Raw genomic sequence first — 10715 nt, forward strand, 5'->3', positions numbered from 1 at the left:
AAAGAGATTGTCCATTTAGTACACGAAGTGCATCCAGTTTTTGCGGTAACCCTCTCTACTTTTTTGCACATGCTATGCCAAAACACATAACTACCCTAACTATTATAGAGATTCCCTCCTGGGTGTGAAACACAGAAGAAAGTGATGATAGTGAAGCCGATCACATCCTAGATCTTTGGGTGTGAAACTTTTTCTTCACGTGTGTCCCTTTGCGCCGTAACCATGGAAAATCTTCATTATTTAATGCGATGTTCGGGTCAATATTCACTGTGAATGGAGCAATTTCATCAAACTTTTCATAATCTTCTGACATGTCTGTCTTGTCATCCACTCCCACGATGTTTCTCTTTCCAGAAAGAACTATGTGCCACTTTTGCTCATCGTACGATGCATTCGCTTCCTTATCTTTTCTTTTTCTTGGCTTGGTAGACATGTCCTTCACATAGAAAACCTGTGCCACATCATTGGCTAGGACGAATGGTTCGTCTGCATACGCAAGATTGTTGAGATCCACTATTGTCATTCCGTACTGCGAGTCTTCCGTTACCCCGCCTCGTGTCATATTGACCCATTTACACCGAAACAAAGGGACCTTCAAACCACGTCGATAGTCAAGTTCCCAGATGTCCTGTATATAACCATAATATGTTTTCTTTTCTGTCTTGGTTTCTGCATCAAAGCGGACACCACTATTTGGTTGGTGCTCTTCTTATCTTGGGCGATCGTGTAAAATGTATTACCATTTATCTCGTACCCTTTGAAAGTCATTATATTCGAAGATGGTAACTGGGACAACAAGTACATTTCATCTTCAATAGAGGTGTCATGCATGATACGTGTCTGCAACCAGCTGGCGAAACTCCTGGTTTGTTCACGTGTAATCCAGTCATCATACCGCTCCGAATGTTTGCAGCGTAGCAAATTCTTGTGTTCATCCATATACGGAGCGACCAAGGCGGAATTCTGTAGAACTGTGTAGTGTGCTTCAATGAGAGAATGTCCGTCCATACATATTATTTGTTCCCCTCCTAGCGTGCCTTTTTCATCCAGTCTGCCCTTATGCCGCGATTCAGGAACACCAATCAGCTTAAGGTCAGGAATAAAGTCAATACAAAACTCAATGACCTCCTCATTTTCATGGCCCTTGGAGATGCTTCCTTCTGGCCTAGCACGGTTATGAACATATTTCTTTAAGACTCCCATGAACCTCTCAAAGGGGAACATATTGTGTAAAAATACAGGACCCAAAACGTTAATCTCTTCGCATAGGTGAATTAGGACGTGCGTCATGATGTAGAAGAAGGATGGTGGGAACACCAACTCGAAACTGATAAGACATTGCACCAAATCATTCTCTAACATTGGTATGATTTCTGGATCGATTACCTTATAAAAGATTGCATTGAGAAATGCACATAGCTTCATAATGGCTAATCGAACGTTTTCCGGTAGAAGCCTCCTCAACGCAACCGGAAGCAGTTGCGTCATAATCACGTGGCAGTCATGAGACTTTAGGTTCTAAAACTTTTTCTCTGCCATGTTTATTATTCCCTTTATATTCGACGAGAAGCCAGACGGTACCTTAATACTAAGCAGGCATTCAAAGAAGATTTCCTTCTCTTCTTTGGTAAGAGCGTAGCTTGCATGACCCTGATGTATGCCGTCTTTTCCGTGCATACGTTGCTGGTCCTCCCATGCCTCAGGTGTATCTTTTGTCTTCCCATACACGCCCAAGAAGCCAAGCAGGGTCACACAAAGATTCTTCGTCACGTGCATCACGTCGATTGCGGAGCGGACCTCTAGGTCTTTCCAATAGGGCAGGTCCCAAAATATAGATTTCTTCTTCCACATGGGTGCGCGTCCGTCAGCGTCATTCGGAACAGGTTGTCCACCAGGACCCTTTCTAAAGACCACCTTCAAATCCTTGATCATATCATGTACATCAGCACCAGTACGGTGGCGAGGCTTCGTCCGGTGATCCGCCTCACCTTTGAAATGCTTGCCTTTCTTTCTTACGGGATGCCTGCTCGTAAGAAATCGACGATGTCTTAGGTACACATTCTTCTTACAATTAGCCAAATATATGCTGTCGGTATCGTCCAAACAGTGCGTGCATGCGCGGTATCCCTTGTTTGTCTGTCCTGAAAGGTTACTGAGAGCAGGCCAATCATTGATGGTCACGAACAACAACGCCTTTAGGTCAAATTCTTCTCCCATATGCTCATCCCACGCACGTACACCTGCTCCATTCCACAGTTGTAAGAGTTCTTCAACTAATGGCCTTAGGTACACATCAATGTCGTTGCCGGGTTGCTTAGGGCCTTGGATGAGCACTGGCATCATAATGAACTTCCGCTTCATGCACAACCAAGGAGGAAGGTTATACAAACATAGAGTCACATGCCAGGTGCTATGGTTGCTGCTCTGCTCCCCAAAAGGATTAGTGTCATCTGCGCTTAGACCAAACCATATGTTCCTTGCGTCATCTACAAACTCCTTCCCGTACTTTCTTTTGATTTTTCTCCACTGCAACCCGTCAGCGGGTACTCTCAACTTTCCGTCTTTCTTACGGTCTTCTCTGTGCCATCGCATCGCCTTGGCATGCTCTTTGTTTTGGAACAAACGTTTCAACCGTGGTATTATAGGAGCATACCACATCACCTTGGCAGGAATCTTCTTCCTGAGGCGCTCGCCCTCGACATCACCAGGGTCATCGCGGCTGATCTTATAGCGCAATGCACTGCATACCGGGCAAGCGTTCAAATTCTCGTACTCACCGCGGCAGAGGATGCAATCATTAGGGCATGCATGTATCTTATGCACCTCTAACCCTAGAGGGCAGACAATCTTCTTTGCTTGGTACGTACTCTCGGGCAATTCGTTGTCCTTTGGAAGCATATCCTTTATCATTACCAGCAACTTTCCAAATCCCTTGTCAGATACACCATTCTCTGCCTTCCATTGCAGCAATTCCAGTGTGGTGCCCAGCTTTTTCTTGTCACCTACGCAATTCGAGTACAACAATTTTTTGTGATCCTCTAACATGTCCTGCAACTTCTTCTTCTCCAAATCACTTGCGCAATTTCTCTTTGCATCGGCAATGGCCCGACCTAGATCATCAACGGGCTCATCCGATGCCTCTTCTTCAGCTTCTTCCCGCATTGCCGGCTCAGCTTCTTCCCGCATTACCGGCTCAGCTTCTTCCCTCATTGTTGTATCATCGTATTAAGGGAACCCATGGCCAGGATAGCTGTCGTCGTCTTCTTCTTCTTCATTGTCTTCCATCATAACCCCTCTCCATGCTTGGTCCAAACATTATAGTGGGGCATGAAACTGGACTCAAACAGGTGGACGTGAATGGTTTTTGACATAGAGTAATTGCGACCATTCTTACAGCCAGCACATGAACAATGCATAAAACCATCCGCTCGCTTGTTTGCCTCAGCCGCAAGCAGAAAAGTACGCATACCATTAATGAACTCGGGAGAGCATCGATCATCGTACATCCATTGCCGGCTCATCTTCAATACACAACACCGAAAACATCAAATTAATACAATACATCAAGTTCATACATAAAGTGCATACAACAATTCAATGCAACAAACAAATAACTCTCTAGCTAAAGAATTTAAATGCAACAACAAATGCGATCAAGATCGCAACTAAGGTAACAATTGATCCAACAGCATAATGATACCAAGCCTCACTATGAATGGCATATTTTCTAATCTTTCTAATCTTCAAGCGCATTTTCTCCATCTTAATCTTGTGATCATCGATGACATCGACAACATGCAACTCCAATTCCATCTTCTCCCCCTCAATTCTTTTCAATTTTTCCTTCAAATCCTTGTTTTCTCTTTCAACTAAATTTAACCTCTCGACAATAGGGTCGGTTGGAATTTCGGGTTCAACTACCTCCTACATACAAATATCTATGTCAACTTGATGGGCATAATTTTTCATAAACACGAAATGCAATGGATAGTTTTAAAAGAGAATATACCATATCCGAATCATAACCCGGACGAGGGCCAACGGGGACGGATATCAAAACCATGGCACTATGCATAACAAACAACGCATAGGTAAGATAATTATACGAGTAACTATATATCCAAATCACACAAACATCATTTTTTTATATAAAACTTCATGAACAAGAGGCTCACCACAAGGTGGTGCCGGCGACGGGACGTTGCGAGCGATCGACGGTGGTTACGACGGAGATTTAGAAGGTACTAAGTAAACCACACCTACATATGCAAAACTAAGTGTTATTTTTGACCTCAAATTGCATATAAATCAAATACTAGCACATATATATAATTCTTCCAAATTACTAAACTCAAAAATCAATCACTATATAAAGCATTGCACGGGCTAATCTAGCAATGAGAGATGAAAGGAAAGAGTTGCTAACCTTTGTGATCATTTGAATGGATGGGGGCCTTCAAATCTTGGGCAAAAAATGTGATGAGCTTGAGAGGAAGAGGGAAAAGAACAGAGAGGAGAGGGGAAAGGGGAAGAATAGAGCGAGCTCGGGTGGACGAAGGGTCTATGTAGGACGAACTTTAGTACCGGTTCGTGATAGGACCCGGTACTAAAGGTGCTGAAGGGGCGACTGACAACATCCTACCATCACTCACTTTAGTACCGGTTCGTGGCACGAACCGATGCTAAAGGTTCGCCACGAACCGGTACTAATGACAGCGGCCCGGCTAGCCGTTGGAACCGGCACTAATGTACACATTAGTGCCGGCTCAAATTCAAACCGGCACTAATGTGCTTCACGCTTGACCCTTTTTCTACTAGTGAGAATCAATCACGAACAATCTCTAAAGATCAAATCTAAATTAATTAACCTTACCTTAAATCACTCAATCATATTAATTAGAAAACAAATAATTGGTTTTTAGAAAAATCGCTCAATCACATTAACCTTACCTTAACTCATGGATAGTAATCAATCTCCAAACAAAGTAAACAATACATCGAGGGAGCAGTAAATAAACTCCCTTTCTTATGACATGTATATGATCTTCCCTTCCCTCTTCGTTGCCGAGCGTTCTTGATTCTCGATGCCGATACTTGGGCTACATCACTGGGTCACAACGGTGCCGGAGGACGAGGACGGTGAGGCCGGGTGCCGCGGCATCGCGTTGGCCGCGACCGGTGAAAGGGGCGAAGAAGGGCGGCTTCCTTGGCCGTGGCCCTGGGAGTTGGTGCGGTGGAAGCGGCACTTGAAGGACCCGACGTGGGTGGCCGGCGCGCAGACGCATTTGGAAGCGGGCCCGTGGCCCGCGCCAACGCCGACCTGGGCCACCTCCTCCGCGTATTTTTGGAGCTGTGGCTGGCTGATTTACATGAAATTAATTCCCTCAGTTGTGGTGGCAAATATAATACACATAATCCATATTGTTATGCACTAGCGTGTGTGTGTGAAATAGATGGATTATGGTTTCGTACCCAATAAGATGGATATGTGTGTGTTAGAGAGAGAGGGGGAGAGAGAGTAAGGAGGAGGAAGGGAGAGTGTGTGTGTGTGTGTTAGGATTTGATGGTAAGAAAGATCGACAATGTCACTTGATATGTATGATAATATTAATATTAAACTCTTAAAGTTAATGTGGCCCCATTGCAACGCACGGACGTTCTTCTAGTGTCATAAGAAAGGGAGTTTATTTACTGCTCCCTCGATGTATTGTTTTCTTTGTTTGGAGATTGATTACCATCCGTGAGTTAAGGTAAGGTTAATGTGATTGAGCGATTTTTCTGAAAATGAATTATTTGTTTTCTAATTAATGTGATTGAGTGATTTAAGATAAGATTAATTAATTTAGATTTGATCTTTAGAGATTGTTCGTGATTGATTCTATATTACTAAATAACTTGCGCCAGTATGGAAAGTTCTGACCTGTTCAGATTTCATTCGTTGTGTGAGAGGGCGAAAATAAACCGATGAAGTGGGGGAGAGGACGAAAAAAAAATCTACAAAAAACCAATGAAAGTGGGAGGAGGTACGAAAAAAATCATGGGAGATGGGACGAAAAAAACCCTGAAAGTGAGACTACCAACTGCATCATCTCCACTCCTAATGGAGAAGTTGGTAGTCTCCGCCGGTCAATTTTCGTCCCATCAGAGACGGTTTTTTTGTCCTCGATCCCACCTCCCACGTCCCCTCTATTCCCACCTCCGCCCTCGAACCAGGAAATAAAAATCGGTATGCTCCTATTATGTCCTGTGCTAAATTCTCCGGTTCATCGAAAAAAACTCGCGCCTGAAAATAATTTACGACGGTTAACCTACGAAGAATTAGCCAGACGTTCCCGTGCGTTGCGAACGAGCGAGCGAAGCCTTTGCCCTTGAGCGACGCCACACCAGACCCTTCGCCCTCGCAGCCGCCGCCGATCCCCTCCCTCAAACGCCGCCGCCCGTCGCTGCCGCCCCCGCCGCCGATCCCCTCCCTCAAACGCCGCCGCCCGTCGCTGCCGCCCCCGCCGCCTCCCGTCGCGGGCAGGCGGGAGGAGCCCTGACCGGCCATGGCGACACCGCCGGCGGCCTCCTCCTCCCCCTCACCTTCTCTCCCTCTCCCAAGGGATGGAAGGGAATGGAAGGGATCTGATTGGAGTGGTGGATCTGCGCCCTTGCCGTCTCTTCTTTTCTTCACCGATTCCAGGAGGAGATCGAAGTGGGAGGTAGACGAGCAGGAGCGCCGCGTCCGCGACAGCGATGAGTGACGACCCAGGTAACGCTATCTCCCTGCCCTCGCCCCAACCCATCTTCTCCCCGTAGCCTGCACTCACGCGCCCCCAGGTTCTCCTCTCCCATGGCAGGGGTCGGCGAGTAGCAACAGATGCGGGACACCAACTGGTGGCGCAACGGACAGCGAGAGGCGGGACACCAACTAGGCGCGCCTCTCGCGGCCGACTTCCACGGCGGCGACGTCGTTTACCTTGGCGCCTGCTTCTTTCCGACTCAGCGATCCCCGCGGGCACCGATGGACGGCGACGGGCAGCACGTGCGGCCGCGGAGCCGCGCGCTCCTGACCGACGACGAGGATGACGGGACGTACGCCAACGACGTGTACAGCGGCAACCTCGCCGCCACGGGCGGGTCTCGTGCTGGCCGGATCTTGGTGAGTTCCTTCCTTGTGCGACTTGGTTTGTTCATGGGTGTGAGATTGAGAGCAATCCTTCTCCCCTTCTTTCTGAATCTGCGGTTTCTAAACGATTGTTTGCGACCAAATGCAGGGGCGGTAGCAGTACTTGGTGCAGCGCCGCCGCGGCGACTACGGCAGCGTCGGGGTCGTCGTCGTCCTCATCCGCACAGGGAAGCTGGACTGGGAGGTTTGCTGCTTCCGGTCGGCAGACGATGGCTATGACGCTATGCCCAGCACAAGTGCTAAAGCCATCACGGCCGGCACCACTGGTGAGAGCCTCCTTGGGCGCATGTCTCTAACTGCACTTTTGTTATGCAAGAAATTTTAGTCTTGATCCATCACTGGGATTGTTCATCTCTATTTTGTGTGGATAGGTTACAAGAAATTTACCCTACAAAAATGTTGAAATAAGTTTTAGTGTTGATTCAATTTGGTATGTTGCTAGATAGGCTAACTAGCTAGGAAGCTGCGAGCTAGATAGGTTAACTGAAATTATTTGACTTTAAAGTGTTACAGATCAGCTGCCATCAGTCATGTAAATAAGTTGAAAGGAAACCATGCTACTCTGATAACTGGATTCCTCTTTAATTTCGTGGTATGATCTTTTAGTACGTAGCAGACTAAAACTGAGTCTGAAAGTAGTGTCAAATTTGGTGTAGACTCCACGTTCAGCATTGGCCATGCAAGGTATTTTTTGTTGGGTGTGCCATTGTGTTTTTTGGAGCAATAATCCTACAGCTATCGGGTAAGATTTACAGTCCGTGTAGACGAGCTGTATGTCTTATTGTTAGTATCTCTACTCCTAATGTTTCATTTGGTAGTCTCCGTTCTACGGTTAATTTTCGTCCCACCTCCACTGGTTTATTTTCGTTCTCCATCCCACCTAACACATACACACGTCTGTGCTTGCTTGCTGATGTGTGTGTGTCGATGCGTCCCTCACGCGCTCTCCCGCCAGGCACCAGCAGCCGTTCGGTGTGCTCTCCGGGATGCTGCAGTGGAAGGGTCGAGCAGGAGCTATGGATGCCAGCAAACAAGCCTGTGCAGACGGCATTGCATGTGAGGGCTCGCATCCTCATCCCCATCCCAATCTCTGACTATAATACTATAGATTAGATTATATGACATGCATTAGTTGCTTACCTTTGTAGCTGGCATGCACATACACCATCGTTTTCTGATAATTAACCATATTATTTTGAGTGATCAAGTTTAAAATTATATCACACTAAATACCATCAGACTGTATTCAGAATCATCTATTATGGTTGTGATTTTGTTATTATCCCGAAGCAAAATACTGTACTGTAAATAAATCACAATTAGAGATTCTATTTTTGAGAGGTGCTATATGTTTTCTTTTCACAAACAGTGCTCTCACTGGTTAGTTTTTATACATTTTCTTTCCAGTCGTCGTAATAAATGAACCAGTTTTTCATATCAAATTGTGAGATGAAAATTTTGTTTCTTTGTGACCTATTTTACATCAAACACCGCATGGAGTTTGAAGCCGATTTCAAATAAGTGGTGAATATGTCTTATTCTCATAAATACAATGAACAAGATATTATAGCCATTTGTTGTAGTGGAGAAGACCGTGTTGTACTATTTCCTTACTACTCCCCTTTTTAAATCTTTCCATATTTCCTTTGCAGCATAAGAACGTAATGGTATATTTCTTGCTCTGGAATTCTAACCACACAAATGTTTAGGTGCTTTTATATTCCTTTTACATTTATTCAAATAGTATCTGAAGTATATGCTAATCTTCCGCAAAACAGTATAGTTCTTTAAAGTAACAATTCATGAAACAAGTTGTCCTGTGGCAGCACACATGCACCTTTTTATGTACTATGCATTTGCCATGTGATTTCTTTTGTGATGCTTATTTGCTCGTTTTTATAGTTTTATTTTATTTACCTTCTCTTACAGCAATCAAATCGGATGGAGAACATCACACAACAGGTAAACATTCTTGTATACTGATATTGAAAAATTACATCTTTGTTTGATTCAGATAGTTTTTAGCAAGAGGATGGATATACTGTGATGTTATTTCTGATTAATAATTTTTTGGCAAAATTTTATGATAAGCCTTTCTCCAGGACATAAAGAAAATGGTGGCACTTTGGGTTTTGAAGACGCCGCCTCGCGTAGGACTACGAACATGGGACGCTCATTCGAGTTTTTCTTAACTCGTCAGGATTCTCATGCTGCAAATTTAGTAACGGGGCAAATTTTTGGGTGTCCTGATGTGTTTGCGGATTGATGAAAATTTGGCGAGGGAGATCATAAACCATCGCTCGCTGCAGCACATCAATTGTTGAATTCGTTTGAAGGAGCTGTCAATTGTTGAATTCACTTGAAGGAGGTGTGTTTGCTCTCTGTTCCCTTGAGTCAATCACCATGATTTTACATCGAGACGATGTTTCTTCTTCAAAAGGGGATGATGAACAACATGGGAACAAGGAGGAACTTTACCCGCCTGTTATAGACTAAGCACTAAAAGCATGCTTGCATTCACTTTAGCTTGTTCATTCTGTTATAGGGCAGTGCTTTCGTTATGCGTATGATGCTTTCAGTTTATTGAAAGATTTGTTCCAAGGATAAATTCTGATCTTTTGAAACTATGTTTTTTAGTGATAACCTTTATAAGTTGGACTGTTTATGGGCGCTGGAAGTCTTGTAATAACCGTTGTTGTACATACGTTTATCATCATAAGAGAGATAATCTATGTTTTTAAGGCGGTAAGGCGAGGCGAGGCGCTGGGGGGCGCCTCACTGCCTAAGCGCTGAGGCATAAGGCGAGGCGACGCCTTAGAGACTTGTAAGCAACAGAATTAAGTAGAATTTGGTAGGCATTAAGCAACTAGGCATACAGCCATACACACCTTGCAACTGATTGTTGTAGAGCCCCCATCCTCTTTGCACTTGCTTTTCTCCCCAACAGAATTCTGCATCAACATGAAGTCATGAACAAATATGTTAGAATAATGTATCACTTACCAGTGCACATTCCACAAAAAATAGAAATAAAAGTGAGGCAGCAAACAAAAGTGGAAAGAAAGATAGCAAGTATGAGTGCAACTGCAATCTGCAATGGTCCACATAAGACAAACAGAATAATACATAATTCCACATAAGACAAACAGAATAATAGATAATTCCAGCATAGCAAAAGGGATAAAGGTGGCCAGCTCAGCTCTCTCATGTCTCTCCACTCTCAAAGTCTCAATCAAAAGTCATCATCATCAAACTCATTGGCATTGGTGTTGTCTTCACCATCTTGGTCAACATTAGTTGGCTCTTGATCGTCATTGCTCACATCATCATCCTCAACGTAGTCTGAATCCTCCCCCTCCGCATTGGGCATACTTGAGTGTTGCTCTTGCTCCAAGTCCTCCTCTACCTCATCTTCTTCAGGAATTATAGGTCGTGTTGTAGTAGGTCTCTTGCGTGCGTAGTGCAGACGGACATTTGTCTGGCCCCTACGAAGTGTAGTTGCTGTCCTATGCAGATTGCGGCCTCGAAGGTTTGAAGATGCACCAAT

At 44.8% G+C, this 10715-nt stretch overlaps 1 protein-coding gene across 1 annotated transcript; it reads left to right on the top strand.

Moving 5' to 3' along the window:
* Nucleotides 1-6486: 6486 nt before the first annotated feature.
* On the top strand, nt 6487-9891 carry LOC119330132. Its single transcript, XM_037603250.1, has 6 exons — nt 6487-6751; nt 6820-7141; nt 7257-7434; nt 8124-8224; nt 9098-9130; nt 9260-9891. Exons 2-6 carry the CDS (start codon nt 7065-7067, stop codon nt 9432-9434), a joined length of 564 nt encoding a protein of 187 aa, XP_037459147.1. The 5' UTR covers nt 6487-6751; nt 6820-7064; the 3' UTR covers nt 9435-9891.
* The last annotated feature ends 824 nt before the right edge of the window (nt 9892-10715 follow it).

The sequence above is a fragment of the Triticum dicoccoides genome, chromosome 7A (assembly GCF_002162155.2).
Source record: "Triticum dicoccoides isolate Atlit2015 ecotype Zavitan chromosome 7A, WEW_v2.0, whole genome shotgun sequence".
Taxonomy (NCBI): Eukaryota; Viridiplantae; Streptophyta; class Magnoliopsida; order Poales; family Poaceae; genus Triticum; species Triticum dicoccoides.